Source organism: Chaetomium globosum, genomic scaffold (assembly GCF_000143365.1).
Source record: "Chaetomium globosum CBS 148.51 scaffold_4 genomic scaffold, whole genome shotgun sequence".
Classification (NCBI taxonomy): domain Eukaryota; kingdom Fungi; phylum Ascomycota; class Sordariomycetes; order Sordariales; family Chaetomiaceae; genus Chaetomium; species Chaetomium globosum.
Genome location: NT_165979.1, coordinates 903,721 through 921,716, shown reverse-complemented (window position 1 = coordinate 921,716; position 17,996 = coordinate 903,721). Strand labels below are relative to the sequence as shown.

The 17,996-nt window shown below is 53.6% G+C and overlaps 7 protein-coding genes and 1 non-coding gene across 8 annotated transcripts in view; 5 read left to right on the top strand and 3 right to left on the bottom strand.

The window, feature by feature from the left end:
- Window positions 1–2,647, top strand: part of CHGG_03991 (uncharacterized protein) — a gene marked incomplete at both ends in the record, with an annotated part of 5,579 nt that extends 2,932 nt beyond the window's left edge. The window contains 2 exons of the mRNA XM_001223204.1: window positions 77–925; window positions 1,028–2,647. Coding sequence (XP_001223205.1) covers window positions 77–925; window positions 1,028–2,647 — 2,469 coding nt within the window. The remainder of the gene's footprint in view (window positions 1–76; window positions 926–1,027) is intronic.
- Window positions 2,648–5,078: 2,431 nt separating this feature from the next.
- Window positions 5,079–9,461, top strand: CHGG_03990 (uncharacterized protein; the record flags this gene model as incomplete). The annotated part of the gene is made up of 9 exons (XM_001223203.1): window positions 5,079–6,979; window positions 7,036–7,226; window positions 7,283–7,360; window positions 7,573–7,637; window positions 8,030–8,347; window positions 8,411–8,777; window positions 8,835–8,986; window positions 9,047–9,116; window positions 9,181–9,461. The coding sequence occupies 9 exons, from the start codon at window positions 5,079–5,081 to the stop codon at window positions 9,459–9,461; spliced, it is 3,423 nt and encodes a 1,140-aa protein (XP_001223204.1).
- A 449-nt stretch (window positions 9,462–9,910) lies between these two features.
- CHGG_03989 (uncharacterized protein) lies at window positions 9,911–11,456 on the bottom strand (the record flags this gene model as incomplete). Its single annotated transcript, XM_001223202.1, has 2 exons — window positions 9,911–9,958; window positions 10,053–11,456. 2 exons carry the CDS (start codon window positions 11,454–11,456, stop codon window positions 9,911–9,913), a joined length of 1,452 nt encoding a protein of 483 aa, XP_001223203.1.
- A 580-nt stretch (window positions 11,457–12,036) lies between these two features.
- On the top strand, window positions 12,037–12,357 carry CHGG_03988 (uncharacterized protein; the record flags this gene model as incomplete). The annotated part of the gene is made up of 1 exon (XM_001223201.1): window positions 12,037–12,357. One exon carries the CDS (start codon window positions 12,037–12,039, stop codon window positions 12,355–12,357), a length of 321 nt encoding a protein of 106 aa, XP_001223202.1.
- Window positions 12,358–12,891: 534 nt separating this feature from the next.
- On the bottom strand, window positions 12,892–13,425 carry CHGG_03987 (uncharacterized protein; the record flags this gene model as incomplete). Its single annotated transcript, XM_001223200.1, has 1 exon — window positions 12,892–13,425. The coding sequence occupies one exon, from the start codon at window positions 13,423–13,425 to the stop codon at window positions 12,892–12,894; it is 534 nt and encodes a 177-aa protein (XP_001223201.1).
- Window positions 13,426–14,050: 625 nt separating this feature from the next.
- On the top strand, window positions 14,051–14,660 carry CHGG_03986 (uncharacterized protein; the record flags this gene model as incomplete). The annotated part of the gene is made up of 2 exons (XM_001223199.1): window positions 14,051–14,056; window positions 14,286–14,660. 2 exons carry the CDS (start codon window positions 14,051–14,053, stop codon window positions 14,658–14,660), a joined length of 381 nt encoding a protein of 126 aa, XP_001223200.1.
- Window positions 14,661–15,565: 905 nt separating this feature from the next.
- Window positions 15,566–16,946, bottom strand: CHGG_03985 (uncharacterized protein; the record flags this gene model as incomplete). The annotated part of the gene is made up of 3 exons (XM_001223198.1): window positions 15,566–16,287; window positions 16,477–16,617; window positions 16,931–16,946. The coding sequence occupies 3 exons, from the start codon at window positions 16,944–16,946 to the stop codon at window positions 15,566–15,568; spliced, it is 879 nt and encodes a 292-aa protein (XP_001223199.1).
- Window positions 16,947–16,988: 42 nt separating this feature from the next.
- Window positions 16,989–17,072, top strand: CHGG_11326. Its single transcript has one exon. It is a non-coding gene; the product is annotated as a tRNA-Arg (tRNA).
- Window positions 17,073–17,996: the final 924 nt, after the last annotated feature.

Below are 17,996 nucleotides of genomic sequence, written 5' to 3'. Positions count from 1 at the left end.
GGAGGTGTTGGGCATGCTGCCGGTAGAGGGGGGCTGAGGTTGAAGATGGCGACGTTGGTGAAGGCCCGCTTAACAGGTGGGCCACGCAGGTGGGGGGGCTGGGCAAGAGAGCGGCGGTTTTCCGGCTGTTGCTGGAGAAGGGAGTGACGGGGAGGCTGTGGATGCACAGTTGGTGTCAGCGGCGAAGTTGGAGAGGAATGAGGAAAACCTGGTCCGGCTGTTGCTTGAGTTTGGCGCGAGCGTCGACTACAATGCCGGCGAGGCGATCTGGAACGCAACGCGTGGCGCTATCATGGGGAGTCTCAAGTTGATGCTTGGTGTGGAAACGACGGGTGACCGGCAGAAGGCACCATCACAAGCGACGCTGTTGCGGGCTCTTAAGGCAAGCAAGAAGCTCGGCAGAGATCCGCGGTATCAAGTTATTGAATGGATGTTCGAAGCGGGACTGGGGCCGTGCGAGGAGATCAACATTGCGTTGAACAGAGCTGTCAAGGATGAGCCAGACCCGAGGCTCGTGCAACTGCTTCTCAAACATGGGGCGTCGCCCCTCGCTAACGGCTGCGAGACATTGACCGATGCTGCTTCGTTGCTGTTGGTCGATATTCTAGCCATTTTGCTGGAGGCTGACATTCCTTCAAAGGATGTGTCGTGGGCATTTCAACAGGCTTTTACGCCAGAAACCGCCTCCAAATGGCTAACGGAAGAGGGCTTTGAGGTTGCAAGGATGCTCCTAGAAAAGGGGGCGGAAGGAGAGAGTCTCGCTCTAGCTTTGAGCGCCGCCATCGATGCTTGTGGGTCGGAAATCGACGACACAGCCCGAAGGTTTGCTACTATACTTCTTCAAGGCAGCGTCGATGTCGATCATGAGGATGGGTTGGTCTTACAAAAAGCAGCTCGGAGGGCAGATTCGGAACTCATCCTGCAGGTTTGTCAGCGGAAGCCAAGCTCCCACGCGGTCTCAATGGCATTTCCGTTCGTCTTTGACGCGGACCTGTCAGAATCGGACTGCCTGACCCTTGTGGAACAGTTCATCGATTACCACAATGAAGGAGAAAGGCTCGATGTGATGTTTGCCCACCCCGAGTCTGAGCCGGTGGTATTCCGGGCCCTGAGAAAGTTCCCACGCTCGGTCAAGATCCTGCAGGCGCTCCTTGACGCCGGTTACTACCACGACCAGACAACCGTGGTCCAAGTTCTGGATGACGTCGAGGAAGAACAAGTCAGCCTCTTATTTTGGGCGCTTCTTCAACCGCAGAAGCGGGTCAGCAACGCGGTCATTGAGCTCCTCGTTGACCGCGGTGCTAAAGTCAACTTCGAAACACCCGTATCCAAGACAACCCCACTCATGTTAGCTATCCAAAGCCGCCGGCATGATCTGGTGAAGACGCTCATTCTGGCCGGGGCAGAAGTCGACGTGGCAGACGCGACTGGTAACACGCCCATGACGATGGCAACGCAGATTGGTGGAGATCTCAGCACTTCTTTGATGTCAAGCATCCTCGCTGCCGACCCGTCCATCAACGATGGGTCCTTGCACAACGCCGCCCGAGACCTTAATCTCAAGGCAATGCAAGTGCTTATCGAGTATGGTCATGACGTGGACTTCCCCAGCACGTTGCATGGTGGCCGCAGCGCGCTCGGCGAGCTTTGCCTGAACGCCGCCCACGCCGGCCCGATCACAACCGCACAGGAGAAGCAAATGGACAAGGTCATGACCTTTCTGATCAATCAAGGCTCGGACCTCACCATTCAATCCGACGGCAAATCCGTTCTCCTGCTCGCGCTCAACTCTGCCGACCCCATCCCCACCACCCGAGCCCTCCTCAGAGTCGGCCTTTGGAAGCATGCCAACAAGAGCTACAACCACTACAGCGATGGAACTTACACATATTCCGCAACTCAATACATCACCCGCGTCCTCTCCTGCTCCGACGACCTTCGCCCACAACTCCTCGAGCTCCTCAAATCCAACCGCGCCATCGACGTCTACTACGCCAACGACGGCCCCCAACCCCAAGACGCCGTCAACCTCCCCCCCGAGCTCCTCCGCGCCGAGCGCGAACGGCGCGCGCGAGAAGAGCGCCTCGCCAAAGAAAGCGAGGAGCACGCCATCGCCCTCGCACGAACCAAGGAGATCGCCCAAATCCACAACCAGATCTTCGTGCAGCGCGCGCAGCTCGAAGACTCGCGCGCGCGCAAGAAGCAAGACGACGAGATGGCTGCGCTGAGCGAGCGACAGGCCGCTGAAGAAGCGTCATTCGCGGCGGAGCTGCGCCGGCGCAAGGCCGCCCGCGAGGCCGCCATCACGCACGAGCAGCGGCTCACCGAGGCGGGCCTAACGCGCGCCCGCCTGGTCGCCGAGGCCGAGCTGGAGATGGAGAACAAGAAGCAGGAGCGCTTGCTCAAGTGGGAGAGTAACATGTCGCGGCAGCGGGAGAATGATGCGAAAGCGCTGAGTGGCGTCCGGATTAGGGAGCGTGAGGCGCTTGAGAGATTGGATGCCGCGTCGGATGCGAGAACGGTTAAAAGGATTGCCGAGCATAAGAAGCTGGTCGAGGGGCAGACTGCGCTGGCGGCGAGGTTGGCCAATGGGCCGGGGGGCTTGGACAGGAGGCAGATTGGTTATGTCACCGGGGAGCTGGATTAGGTCAGGCAGTTGTGGTTTGGTGGAGTGTGTACTGCAATGGGTGACGTTCATGTAAAAGTTTAGGTCGTGCAATGCCATTTTAATGCCCAAGCGCAGTCCATTAATAGGTGAAAGATGCGAGGGTGATTGCACGGATCACCGTTGTTTACGTTCTTGTCTGGGCCCCATCAACAATCCATTCAACTTATATTTTCTCAGTTCAACTAACTAACTACTTGTTGTAAAATGTTGGAGAGTAATCGTCTGTTGTTATTCCCAAAAGGCCAACGACCCAAAATAATGGTACAACCACTCAGCGAGATGAAAGTGTCCCAACTTAATTATACTTTAGCTCCGCTGAGAACCTTCGATATCGGATATATGCAGTTGATGCCTTGGTTTACCCTCTTCGACTGCCTCACAGACATACACGAGAGTGATATTAACACCCTGTAAGAACATAGCAAGCGTTCTGGCAAGCTCCGGCCATGTTTGCATATTTGAGCCCAACAGCTGCACCCCAACAGATGGCTTTAAGTTGCGTTTGCGCAAGCCCTCGACACACTTTCTCCATCGCTTCGTCGCCCCGTCGACAGGCTGTTCGGCATTGCGCTAAAGAAAGGCATTTTGCTACAACAAGTAGAGCGAAAAAGACCAATAGCCGGTGTGACCGCATGCTAATTAGTCGTTTTCGGCCCCCGGTTTCGATCTAGGAGAAAGATCATAAAACTTACGTGAAGAGGGTGCTTGGATGGAGAGAATAATGTGGCTCCAAGTCTGGTGGCTCCCCTTAGTTCGTATAGCGATCTATGAAAATTAACAAGGTCTTGCCAGTTCCTTGAGGCTCGAAGGAAAAATTGTAGAAATGAGGAGTGAAGAGAAAATTACGTGGACCACAAGAGCATCTAAACCCAGGAAATCGGGTACAATTGCAGTTGGGCCCTCATGCCTTCCGGCGAATGGCGGGTTCAACGTAAAAGGCTGTGCGTGATGGATGGTTGCACAAGATGTGGGAGGAGGAATGCCTTCGATTGGAATGGTGACTGGGGAGAGGGAGGGAGGAGGGAGCTAAATTATAACAGGAAGAGCGAGAACGCGGGACTACGTAAAGCAACGAACGCCGCTCAGTGCAACTTTCAGGCCATACCATGACCTGTTTTGTTTTAGTCAGTCTATCGGATTAAATTGAAGCATATAATAAAGAAAGTAGACGGTAATATTGCCGGACTGTGCCCAATTCAGTCGTTGTTGTTACCGCCGTCCCCAGGTCCTTCCTTCCCCGTTCGTTTCCATGGAAATTTGAGTTTATTAGACCTGTGCATGCACATATTCCTCTCTAAATTGTTACCATTAGAAGCTATCGTGAGACTAAAAGCCCCCCGATTGAATGGCGATTTCCTGCCTGGTGTTTCGCCCTTTCTCCTTTTTCCGAGCCAAGGTCGCGATCTCAGGGGCACTTGCAAACATTTTTGAAACCACTTGGAAGCAATCGTGGCATTCGGGTGCTCTTCCCGTTGCCAAAAGAAACACGGGATTCTCCCATCACCAACCATCTCTTTAGCAACCACTACCAAAGTGCATTTCCAGGCCAAGGGAACCGACAAGGTGCTTGCTCCTCTGTCACATGTTCCACTCCATTCTTGCGCGTATCCGTTGCCTTCGTTCTCTTCGTTCTCACGATCCAACACAAACCCAGAGTTTACCTGCTCCAACGACCTCACAGGCCCATGGTTGGCACTCCAAGTCGCCAATCGCAAACAAATAAGATCTTCCGTCACCCTGACTCATTCCCTACCGGTACCCCATGCACGGCGAGTGCCTTTTCTTTCGTGCACAGCTAGTCGACCGCCTATCTAAGGGCGGAGAGGCATGACTCGAGGTGAGTTTTCTTTCCACCACTGCCTGTCAGAGGCAGTTCACCCAGCAGTGTCTCTATTTCTGAAATTCAGCTTCCCTATTTCCGAGAAACAACACGAAGCTGGATCGACCCCATGATCAACTCATTTCCCTACCAGGGGCCTCACCATTATATTGCTTGTTCAACTCGACAAGAATCCCACTTTCCTCGAGGGCACTCAGCCTTTTTCTTTCCTACCAATTATTCGATATTTATTGCATTTTTTGTTTCACAACACTTCTACCGATTCCCAGGAACCGTCATCTTCCTAAACACCACTCCCCATTTCCATATCGCAGCCTAGTATCCAAACTTCCCTCAAGTGCTGCTTCGGCTGGTTGCCTCGCCTCGCTCGCGCGGGTGTAAATTGATGCTACGAAGCTAAAGTTCTACGAGAACTCTTTCCTTCGGTCTTCAATGTCTCCAATGAGCAAAGAACTTGAATGTAACTTCAAACGTTCTCTCCATACCATAACTTTGGGGTAAAATTGTCCGCTCAGTTTGCTCACAATGTTCAGGCGATTCCAAAACTAGAAAACCACATCCAACACCACCATGCCCAAAAGCATCAAAGGGTCCCGGGGAAACCCTCCCAGTTCCGTACAGAGTCAGCTTGCGTTCGGGGCTAAGTCTAGCCTCCGTCCTGGCTTGTCCTCGGACAGAGATGCGCTTGCCACCCAGCCACCCGGGATCTTCGAGAGCACGGAACAGGTTTTATATGAAAACCCTGTGCAAACCGGCCAAGACACAATCGGACCGGCCCTGCAAAAACAATACGATCAACAAACGGGCCCTCACAGTAATCCTTGGGACGCAGTCGATGTGAATAACTTGGAGAATGGCGACATCGACGCTCGGAGTGACGGAAGCAGCGAAAGCGATCTGTTCGTTCCGCAGGATACTGAAATCAAAAGCGAGGATGAGCGTAACGGCGACCACATCAACAACGGTGCCGAAGAGGAAGCGCCTACCAACGATGATGGCCGCTCTGGTTCTGAGGAATACGGTCGTGCAGAGGACCACACCAGCGACGAGTACAGTGACCTTTTCGGGGACGACAGCCAAATTGTCGACAACGGAGATCAAGCAGGGGGGCGTCGGCATGATCAGCTTCAAGTTCAAGCTCAGTTAGACAAGGACAATGACAACGACTACATGGTTGTCGAAGCCAAAGATATTCCCGCCGACATCAACGCCAAATTTTCCGAATTTCAGTTCGGCACCTTTCCCCAGGCGGCAGGTGATCTTATCTGCACTGGTTCAAGGCAGATCAAGATTGAAGACCCCGACCACGACTTTCTCGTTCCCGACTCCGACTATGACGCCGATCCCGATTTTGAGATGGATGAGGACGATGTTTTGTCTGATGGCGAGAGGCCTAGGAAGCGTCGTCGGGCTCCCCCCAAGGGTCCGGGGAAAGGAGAGGAAACACTTCCCTTAGGCCCGACACAGGCGATAACTGGTGGTGTTCCGGACGACGGCGACAAAGGAGAGTCACAAGAGCCAACTGATGATGAACTCTTGAAGATGTATACGCAACAGGATGAACTGAACGCTCTGAAAACCCAACGCAACCTCACTTTTCTAGAAAGAATCACCTTAGCTCAAGTCACTTCAAGGATCGCTACCGTGGAGAAAATGGCATCTCAGCAGACAGAAACGCCAACTCTCGTACCACCAGCTAGCACAGACGACAAAAAGGCACGCAGACCAGCAAAGACAGCTCAGGAGTATTGGGAGCGCGAATACGCTGAAAAAGGCTCGGGGATACGCAACATGGTTGAGGCAACGAAGCGAAAACGAGCGACCAACAAGACGAAGAAAGGGAACCAGGGCGAGCCAGGCGGCGCCATGGAACGCAAATTTCTGGGCATGCTAGGAGACGTCAACCCCATCATGGCGAGAGCGGCGCAGGGCAAGATGGAGATGCCTGGGCCAATCCAAGCAACGACCAGAAACGATCAAATCAAGGCCATGAAAGATTTTCTTTTCAGGGTAACGGGGAACCCAGGCCAGCGTCTCAAGACTGATGACCAGCGGCTGCTAGAGAAAGCTGCGGCATCCTTTGGCCACTGCCAAGTCAGAGCTTCGGACAGTAAATGGAGGTTGGCAGGGAACAGAATGATCTCAACCCTGTATAACCATCAGCTGGTTGGGGTCTCTTGGATGCTCGGTCAGGAGTATTCCCCGAATGGCCCGTATGGAGGTATTCTGGCAGACCAGATGGGCTTGGGCAAAACAGTCCAAGTACTGGCTACCATGTCGGTCAACCGCCCAACACAAGAAGACGTCAAGGCAGGCTGCCATCAGACCCTAATAGTCGCTCCGGCAACTGCACTTAACCAGTGGGAGCGGGAAATTACCAAGCACTGCGACAAGTCCTTCATAAGGCTGGTACACCACTACCGAGCCGCTCAGAAAATCAAGCCAGAAATGTGGACAATGGCGGACGTCATGTAAGTTCCTCCGTCTCCAGGAACTTGAACGCCAGACTACTTACTAGAATAAACAGTCTCGTGAGCTTCAACGAAATTATAAACGCAATGCCATCCAACAAAGTGTTGAAGCAACTTGCAGGGAAGAAGCGAGATGGCGAGGAATGGCAAGAAGAGTACGACCAGGCCCTGGGCGAGCTCCTCAAACATCGGTTTTTCCGCGTGGTGCTGGACGAAGGCCATGCGATTCGCAACAACTATACAAAGAGTTTGCCCAATCTACACCCCCATCCGACCCGTTCTATGCTGATACACCAATCTTAGCGGCAAAGGCCTGCTTTAACCTGACAAGCAAGTACCGGTGGATATTGACTGGGACGCCGGTGCATAACTCTATTCACGGTGAGTGAACGATGATGTCCGGTCTTCATCATTGATTGGGTATTGTCACTGTTCACGCGATTAACCCCTTCTAGAATTCTGCTCCTATTTTCGCTTTCTCGGAGCACACTGGGGAGAGGACCCTGCCGAATTCGCTAAGCAATTCGGGAACATCGAAAAGGTATCAGTTTCTCAAGTTTTACTTTTAATATATATCTTGTCCACTGACGCAGTGGCCTATTCAGGACGACGTCAGGGAGAGGTTGGATGTGGTAATTCGAAGCAGCATGCTCCGGAGGTACGTTGCAGATACACCCCCACATCCAGATGTCTCAAGCCTTGCTAATGAGTTGATAGACGGGTCGATGACCATTTTCTGGGCATTCCTATCATGGAAATACCAAAGACCAATAACATTGAAGTCGTCAAAATAGACCTGACCGTCGAAGAGCGCTTAATCTATAGGTGCGGTACTCGTTCCTTTGTCTCGTCCCCGCATTTCTTTTCTCTTTTTGCCAGGACTACCGCCTTGTATTTTTTTGCTTTACTAGCCTCGGCTCCCTCATTAATCACGATAGCCACAGGCGCTTGGAAAGCCGAGTTCGGGATAACATGAGCAGTCACCTCAAGGCCGGCACCGCATCCAAGAGGGTGACGACATATCTGGCATACTTGACTAGGCTGCGGCAGGCAGTAGCCCACCCGTTTCTTCTCGAAGGCGTCTTCAAGCACAACTTTACTCTGGAAGATTTCAACTACATCCGGAAACAGCTCTCAATCATCGGTGGCAAGACACCGATGCACCTTCAAATCCGGAGGTGGGTTGATATGGAGTACGGCCTCCACCTCGGGGCCGCGGGAGCCGGCTCAGAAATATTTGGGCAAAGTCAGTTTGGCTACGCCTTTGACATGGACGCGGAGCTTGAAGAATTGGAGGCCGGGAAGTCCATGGAGGAGGTGATCTGCCGTCTTTGCTCCGAGATTCCCGTCAACCCTCAGATAACCGAGGTGAGCACCTGTGCTCGACCAATAGCTCCATATCTCAAGGCCATATAACTGATGATCACGCAGTGCGGACACACCTTTTGCGCAGAGTGCATCGAAGGCGCCTTGCACGTCAGGGAATGCTGCCCCACCTGCAATACTGTGCTTTGGAAGTTGAGTGTCCTTCGAGAACCGGACAGGATACTTGGGGTGCAAGTGGACGATGGTAACGACGCCCCCAAAGCCAAGAAGAAGCGGAAGAAGACGGAAGAGGACCGCGAAGTTGGTGACGACAGCAACCTGGCCCAGCCTAAGATGAAGGACAGCTCCAAATGGGTGGAACAATACGACAAATGCTATCCCAACAAAAGACTGTTGGGTAGCGCCAAGACGATCGTCGTCAAGAACCAGATCTTGAAGTGGCAGAAGGAGGCCCCTGATGACAAGATTATCGGTAGGTGACTGCGGTACCGCGGCAGAACTTTACTGACAAGGCTTGTTCCACGTCTAGTCTTTGTCAACTGGGCCAAACTAGCTTGTATCATCGGCCGAATGCTGCAAGAAGAGAAGATCCCATTTCTTTACTACTTTGGCGACTTGACCAAAGATCAGAAGGAAGCCGCAATTCTCAACTTCCAGGAGAAGCCCAACATCAAAGTTCTGGTAATACTGATATGCCAAAGACCCGCGCTTTTCCGTGAAAACTAACCAACTCGTGATTAGATCGCATCCGCCCGCTGCGGCGGTCAAGCACTCAACCTCAACTTTGCCAACCGGGTGATCTCTGTCGATCGTAAGTCACTATTTCCAGCCGCTCGTCTCTGTCCCCAACGATGGCTGACATGCTGCTGCCGCAGAGTGGTGGAACAGGGCGATGGAAGACCAAGCATTTGGCCGAGTGCATCGCATTGGCCAACAGAAGGAAACCTACTTCACCAAAATCATTGTCCGGGACAGCATTGACGAGATGTTGCTAAACACGCAAGATGCAAAAGAGAAGCGTATTTCCGACGTGTTCAAAGAGGGTGTTGACCGCAGGGAAATGCCCACTCTAGAGGAGCTGATCAAGCTTTTTGGGCTTGACAATGACGGAAACTACACGGATAAAGCCACTCAGGAGGAGGGAGGTGCAAGGTAGGGATCGAGCCTTGTTGCAAACACCGAGGGAGGCGGAACGTAAGTCAGGGAGGAAAGGAAACCACAATCATCGACGATGGAGCAAGCTGAGTGACTCGGCATAGCAGTCAGTAGCTAGGAAAAAGGGATGGTAGCTAGGGCTTTGCTATCAGGAACCCGAACACGGGACCTCGATCTTCCCTGAAGCGGAAGTAAAACAGTCACACATGGCTACCTCAACAAAACAAAAATCCAAACTGAGTGGCAGTGCGGCAAAGGTGACTCCTTCGCCAGCCTCGAAGCGCAAAGGCATCCCCTATTCCACCTTGAACACATGGAAAGCACCTCCGGCTCCCCCTTTATACCCCGTCCCCAGAAGCACATACTTGCCCTCGACGGCGATCCCGCCCTGTAAGGGACCGTCCAGTTCATAACTCCAAACGACCTCCCCTATCTCCTTTTTGACTGCCATCAAGGTGCCCGGGCCCGACGAAATGTATCCGAACGGTCCCGTTCCCCCTGTCAGCAACAGATCACCCACCACGGCCGGAATCACCAAGGACATCTCCCCCTTAGGCACAGCAAACTGCCACAGCAACGACCCGTCCTTCACCGACGCCGCCCCAATGACACTATTGTTTACGGCCGTCTTGTTCTGCGGCTGCAGCACCCACTCCTGCTGCCCACTATTCACGCCCGGTATAATACACCCGCTCATCATCCGCCGCCACCCCCCCACGACAAACCCGCGAGCGTATCCCCCGGGCTCGTCAGCACCGACCCACAACACCGCGCCCGTATCCGCCGCCAGCCCATACAACACACCCGACTTCTGCCCCACCGTCAACAAATCCCTCCTCCCACCACCCTCCCCATATCCCCGCGCCCCACCCCTCACAATCGCAGGCGCCATCCCAAAATCCGCATCCGGCCCCGGCGTAAACGGACACAACGTCTCATTCCTCGGCAAATCCCCAGTCCCACAAACCAGCGTCCACGCGTCGAGGGCGTCCAGCCGCCGCACCCAGTTGGCGCGGCCCGAGCGCAGGTCCAGCGCAAACACCGACTCCTGCCAGACGTAGGACGGGAAGCAGTGCTCGTCGGCGCCCGCCTCGGCGCAGTGGAAGAAGGCTTGGGGGACGGTATATGTGTTGCCCGTCGCGAAGATGATCTGGTGCCGGGCGACGTCGATCGGCGGTTGGCTGCCCCAGATGCCGGCGCCGGACCAGCGGAGGGGGGGACCGGCTTCGCCGGGGGTGAGGGGTGGGGGGGGGAGGTTGGTGGGGATGGTGGTTATGTTCCAGAGGGTGGTGAATTGGAGGCGGTGCGGGGTGGTGCCCATGGTGGTAGTGGTGCCGCTGGTGTGGGTGCGGGTGAAGTGGAAGGCGGCGGCGTTGCCGATGAAGCTGCAGCAGGGGTAAGTGCCGTTGGTGAAGTAGGCGGCGTTTTCTTCGGCGCTGGACACGCCAACGAAGAGGGTGTTGTCGTAGAGGGTCGGGCTGGAGGTGATGGTGGCGAGCTCGTGTGGGTTGACTTGCTGCACGCCGAGGACGGTGCCCGTGTCGAGGTCCGCGGCCACGACGAGCGCGTGGATCTGCGTGCCGAAGAAGAGGATTTTGTTGGCGGCGTCGATCTGCGGCGATGTCCTCGACACGGCGACGGATACCAGCAGCTGCAAGGGTGTGATGGGCGCATAGTCGGCAATGACTTGTGTGACGTTGAGATTCCATTTTATCTCGCATGTTTTGTAGTTGAGGGCGATGAAGGAACCATTGTATGTCGGGTAGTAAGCATAGCTGCCTCTGATAGCCGGCGGCGCGCTTTGGCCGACTGGGTCTGGGATTTTGCAGTGCAGTGATAAAGAGGCAATGCTCCTCGAGCTGAGATCGCGGTTCCCCTCTGCCCAGTGGTTGTTCAGGTGTGACCCTCCCCAACCGGCCCAGCTGTTAATGCCACCACTCGCGGCCACCAGGCTTGAGAGAGACAAAACCAGACTCAATTTCGGAAAGGCCTTCATCGTGACGTATCCGCGGACAAGGTCAAGGATGGACGAGTGCCTGCGCGGCAGATTGATGAAGCTGGGAGAAGGTGCAGGATGCTGGCCCGAGCGGAGAAATGAAGGTGTTCTGGGTGGAAATAGAGGCAGGGTGGCATTGGGGATCCAATGGAACGATGTGTGCGGTACGCCTCCTACTTTGTAAGCTGCATAGTCCTGACAGGAACACCGGAAGGGTTGATAGTCGACGAATCGGAGGGGTGGGACGGGCGGGAGGGGTTGTCGGTTCATTTATCAGAGAGGTGCCGTGGTCAGTCAGCGCTGCCAAATCTGATGGCTCTATTTTCCCGCGCGCCGCAGTGTATGTACGCCACTAGCTTTCCTATATTTTGGTGTGTAACCCAACCCATTGATGACCCCAATGCGCTGGGTACTGATCCAACCTACCATGGTTCCCCAAGACCCAAGAAACAGAGACGCAGCCAACAAAAGACGAGAGGAACAAGAAGCGGACCAAAAAAAAAAGCAAGATGAAGATCCATACCAAACTCCACCGAAGACTCAATAGAACTATCGAAAACCAGGATCTCGTCTTGCCATCATGGTACGCGTGTTGGAGTCGAGCCTCGTCTCTACCTCGTGGGCCAACGAGCCCTACTCTCGCTACCCACAGCAACAGCGCATGTTCGGGACGGACGAGATTGTGAATGGACTCTGGTATGCCTTCGCTGCCGCACAGCTAAGCTTTATGAGCCGACGAGACAAAGATGGGAGCGTAGGCCCCAGAGAAGTCCTCGAAGGGTTGAGGATCCCGGCTTGCCAACAACACGTAAATTTCCCAGAGAGAGGAGATGCACCCTTTGGGTTTTGGCACGCTATGATTACGGCCGATGGCCTGGAGAACCGTTCTATCTGGACTTGAAACGGCCCAGTGTCTCCCGAGTATCATGATTCAATGGGGAGAAAAGGCAGTTCACGCCACTCCACCTATCCTCGTCATCCGTAGAACCGGAAGGCTGATTAAATTAATTATCTAGGTATGTATGTAGGTAGATATTCAAGTAACCATGGTTGGTATCTAAGAAGGGTGGTCCGAATAACATCAGGTTCTCCAAGTGAAACAATAAAGGTGCCGCGTGAAAGGCGATGGGCATGCTGTGTTCTTTGAACAGAAGGCCCTTAAGAAAGACTTGTATATGAAACGGTGACTGCAACAAAGGGCTAATATATGGTCCAATGAAGCAAAAATATTAGTAAAATCGTACATTTTATATATTATTATTATTATTTCCTACACCGATATGCCCGTGGGCGCGCCGGTCCTTCTACTGCTATTTACAAAGGAAACCGTACCGTATAGGCCGGATAAAAACCTCTGTCTACCACTTTGAGTCAACAATCTATGAATCCGTCATACTGCAAAAGAAAGGAGGCCCTTTGCCGGCCTCCGGGCCCTCTAGCCCTCCCCATCCACTGTTTCTAGCTCCAGCCTTCTGGCCAGCCTATACTCCAGTAGCCGGCCAGAGTCCATCAGCCAGCCAAGGACCTTCCTAACAAATCTTCTGCTCCGGGCACCTACTCCCCGTAATACGGTTTGTAGGTCCCGATGTGACCGAATCTCTCTGCCGTCCCACGGCCTTTGTAACGGCGGGTCGGGGCACCAAACCACCAAGTGCTCCACTGTCTCCCTGCCCCTCCCGCACTCGCAATAGGGGGTACGGACCTCCGGGACTTTCACCCTGAACAGGTAGTCCCGGAGGCCTATATCCCCGATACGGGCCTGGGAAAGGAGGGAGCTCTGCGCCTTTGTAAGACCTTCGTGTCTCATCAGAGCTTTGTCGGTAAATAAGAGGGCTGGGGGGTCTTCGTCGGCTATCCTCCTGTTTAATACCCTCTGTCGAGTAGTACTTTGTTGACTAGCTCTCTGTTGTTCCCACCGGGCCTGCCAGGCTAGTTCGACCACCTCCTTGGTATTCGACCCCCCGTACATTTTATATAAATCTTCTGGATTAAGACTTTCAAGCCACCCTCGTCTACGCGCTTTTTAGTCGTAAAGCACACCCTACATCGAAACATCTTACTCTTCACAATGCCACATCTACCAAAACAAGATGTAAAACAAGATGAGGAATTCGAGGGCGAGTATGAGATTTATACTTGGTTATGTTGCCAATGTAAAATTAAGACGTTGTATTCCGGAGTATGGGATAAGGGCTTTCCCATGCTCCATTGTGACAATTTAATACTGAAAGAACCTTCAGCCAATAAACCAGTTACGAGTCCTCAAACCATACCACGCAAGGAATCCCAACTGTTGGCCAAGTTCAAGGGGCTTCTGAAGAAGGAGACACAACTGGAACTGTTACAGACCTATAAAACGTGTGGGCATTTGATTTCAGATTGTCCGAAATGCGAAGTTGATCACAATTTTCAACACAGACTTATCGAACTGGGCTATCGAAATATATGGGGTTCTAGGGACCCAGAATAATGTTCCGATTGCGGTTTTGACTAACCTCACTAGTCGTCACAACTATTGGTAGTACTGACACAGGGTAGGGAACTACTTAGGTACTCAGCAATACCTAGATCTAGGTTGAGTCCATTCTATTAAAATGAAGGTAAATGGTGAAGGCAAATATGATACTTAATTGTGATTTAGGTGTCTTGTGTGTATTGGAAGTATTCCTGGGGACGGCGTTCAGTGTTATAATTGCGGCATTTCATGGGTGCAAATTCTTGCCTGGCACATCCCCAGCTCAGTACTTCCCTATTCCCAGAGAATACAGTCGTGTCCCCGGGTATTAAATAGCCGGTTAAGCGGCATCAACCGATTGTGATAAATCCCAGGTCTCCTCCCTCCTGAGCATCGAAAAAGGTATCGGTATCATCATCACCCTTATCCTCCAGCCAACCATCCCACCCACCATTGGCAATAGCAACCGACCTCTGCAACGCTTAGAAAGCACCCCTCAGCTCCCCCAATGCATCCCCGCGCATCTCGAGGCACTGCGCCGGCGACAGCCCCCGGTCGTTGAGAGCACCCATACCCAAACCCTCCAGCCCACTCCACCTTCCCCCAGTCTCACACGTAGTGCAGCGCCGTGTAACCGTTGTGGGCCTTTGAGGGCGAGGTCAGCGCCCCCCTCAATTAGGTCCCGCGCCCACAGCCCCCGCTGCGACTCGGCGGCGCCCATCATTGCGGCTTGCCCGAGCTGGGGCTAGCACATGTGCTTCCAGTCGTCAAGTAGATAAGCTACCCGGGAAAAGACAACACGCGGGAGCCAAAGAGGAAACTCGGGGTTCTCTTGGCTTATTGTGCAAGATACATCCTACAACAACGGGCATACAGCTAACGAACTATCAGCAGACAAACTTCAAGGGGCTCTTAAGCCTTACCCAGGTGCTTTCACCATGGCAGAAAGCCCTCTCATCATCTGAATCTCTGCAAACACGGACGCCTGCTCTTATGCCCGAGGTTGATTCCCGCAGACTCGGTTTAGGTAACTGCCCCTGAACCGATCCTCCACTGCCCGGCTGACCCAACCTGAACCCGCTGGTTGAGCCTTGTTACGTTCAAACCATCAAGCAGATCGCTTGACTTTTGCTCTTGAATACGACGGTAAAAGGTGCTGTACATCCACCTCCCCACCTATATGCCTGGAGGAACTCCAGGTTCCTTCGGTCAAAAATGCCATGGCCTGCTCTAAGCACGGACCAGTTTTTACTCCATAAAAAACTCAAAAAAAAAACGGTGTCATTTCTACCTGTACTGTCGACTTTTTACTGCAGAATTTTGGCTTTTTTCTCCTTTCGATTTCTCTCGATAGCATCTTGAAGTCTGGCGTCATCTGCATTTTGCTTCCTCGAATTGACATCTCGCAGTTGGTCTTGGCGGTGGAGGTGCACGGACCGTTGTTGCTTTGTTCTGACCAATCAAATCGTTGGAAAAAAGCCGCTTACCCGCACTTTGGCATCAGGGCCCCTGTGACTCGCTGCTTCGCTCGTGCCTTTGCGTGCCTCCGTCGCGCAATCCTCGACAATCACGAACCAAGAAATCAAATTTCTGTCAAAAAGTGGCGAAAATGAGGTGTTCAGGGTCGACACCTATTATGGGTTGACTATTACTACTAGAGCGACGCAACCGCTTCTTTCTTGGGTTCGATAAAGTCACCGCGCGCCGGTTTCCGAAACAGATGCCGCCCGTCCCAGCTCTGCGCCCTCGACAGCTGCACGTACAGGCTCATGAAGCTGGGTCGAGTCGCCGTGCCGCCAAAGTGGACGCCTTTGAGGTTGATGAGGACGTCCGAGAATTGTTTTCCCTGGCTCTTCTGATCCGTCATGGCGAAGGCCGGTGTACAAAGAGGTCCCGTTCTGTGGGTGACCCACCGAAAACCGGGCTTGCCCCTCCATCTGCCTTCCTTGCCCCGCATTTGGCTCGGGATGGCGACCGTCTTGCTCTTGATCAAGATGGTGCCGTTGAGGGAGCCCGGGGATGGACGAGGCCCGCGCTTATCGTCTGACTGAAGGAGGACGGCCACCGGTGGTCCAAGATGAAGAGTCACATCGCTGGCGAGGGCGATGGTGCCGGCGGCGGGATCGGGGAAGATGTCGACGGCCTTGAAAGGTGCCCCGTTGGCGACCTTCAGCCCAATAAGCTGGTTCCGAGTCACCACGACCGGCATCCCCTGCGCGTAGAAGAACAGGCCCGGGGTTGGCAGCTGCGAGTCGTCTCCGTGGCGGAGCACGTCGCCCAGCTCTTCGACGCGCAGCCGCTTCGCCGATTCGGTGTCATGCTTGGCTACAAAGATGGAGATGTGTTTGCCGTAGGCACAGGCCCACTGGATGACGGCTGCCCATGTTCAGGTCCCACCGGTCTTGGTTCAGGGGCGTGATGGCTCTCAGACCGTCTACGAAAGGACGCCTTGCACGACGGTGTATAAAGGCGTTGACTGAGCCGCTGGAAGTCCAGCTCGGTCTGCTCGCCGTTGCGCAGGCGCCCGAGGAAGCCCCGAAGCCTTGGGCAACCAGCCGCGCGGACCTGCTCCTGGAGGATGACAACGGTTGTGAACTGGAGGAACAGCCTGTGCGCTGCGAGATGCTTCGGCAAGCTTTCCGGTCTCTGTCCGCCACAGTCCCTGGGCGCCAGCAAGAGGAGGCTGGTCTGCAGGACGGGGTCGAACTAGAAGAAGTCCCCAAAGAACAGGACCATTGGGATCCCACCAAACGGGCGATAACCCTCTCCCGAGTCAATCAGAAGCAAGAGGTCTAATTACAGCGGGAAAAAAGAGGGCGCGACTATACGATTAGACGCTAGTCTGACTGGAGAAACCACATTTCCTTTCCCAGCATTCGTCAACAACCATCATGAAATGGAGAAAAAGACAATTACATCGTTGACTCCGCTATGGGGCCTACCTGCAGCCGGCAAGTTCCTCCAGGCTCCTTTGGCGTGCCCGCTGCGCGCGGGCACGGTCACGCCTGTTCCAACTCACCACCTGCCTTGCACATTATAAGATTCATTGATGGTTTTCCCTCAATAACAAATTAACAGGTTGAATGGCGCAATGGTAGCGTGTGGTCCTCCTATTCAGAAGGATTAGACTGAGGTTGTGGGTTCGAGTCCCATTTCAATCGACCAGTTTCTTTTTTCGACATGTTTTTCTTTTTTTCATATCGTAATATTTTCCTTCTTGGAAGGAGATGAAGGGTGACGAGTCATGGCCTAATCACATACACCATTCCCTCCCCAGTTGCTTGTCATGGCGTGCCCTCAAACTTATGGACAACAGTAGTAATGCCGTCACCCGTGTAAACCGTTGAAGTTTAGTCCATGATGGAGAAATTAGACAAGTTCAAATGTTTGATGCTCGCAATGGTTCTCATGCGAGAAAAAGGGAACTGGATTAGCACAAGGTTTCGTTTTATGCTCAACTCGAGACTCACGGCCACCAAATAACTAGATGTAGGGTATCTTTTCGACGTATTCCACCCCGACGGCAGCCCCCGCCTCGCCAGCACCATTACGGCCATATCTTGAAGAAGTTAGGGAACCAGCGTCTCCTAGGCCCTCGGTCATGGCTCCCTCCGCTAGCCTCGAACCCAATACACGTAGCCGTCGCGTACTCGCCATCATGGCTGATGCTGACCTTGGCCCATCTGGTCCCTGGCGCCCTCGCCATCCCCTCTAATCAGGGCCACGGGTGCAGAAGAGGCCAAGCCATTTAGCGCTATCTCGGCCCGTCCAATTCCCTGGCATCTGAAGGACGCCAGGATGGAGTATATCGTGGAACCCCCAACCGGAGATGCGGGTGCGCCTTGAACGCTGCCTCTTTTGCCGCAAACCTACCAACTCACCATTAGCAAACTAGCCACGCACACCTACCCCCGAACACTCAACACCCACCTCCCAGCCATAAACGTATCGGCACGCCCAAACATAACCTCCCCCTCACCATCACCCTCCCCCTCTTATCGAGATCAGACTGGCCGTTGGGAGGCAGTTTCACGTATTAGCAGGATATGTATGTACCATCGTGCCAAGATCGAGCAACGAAAAGG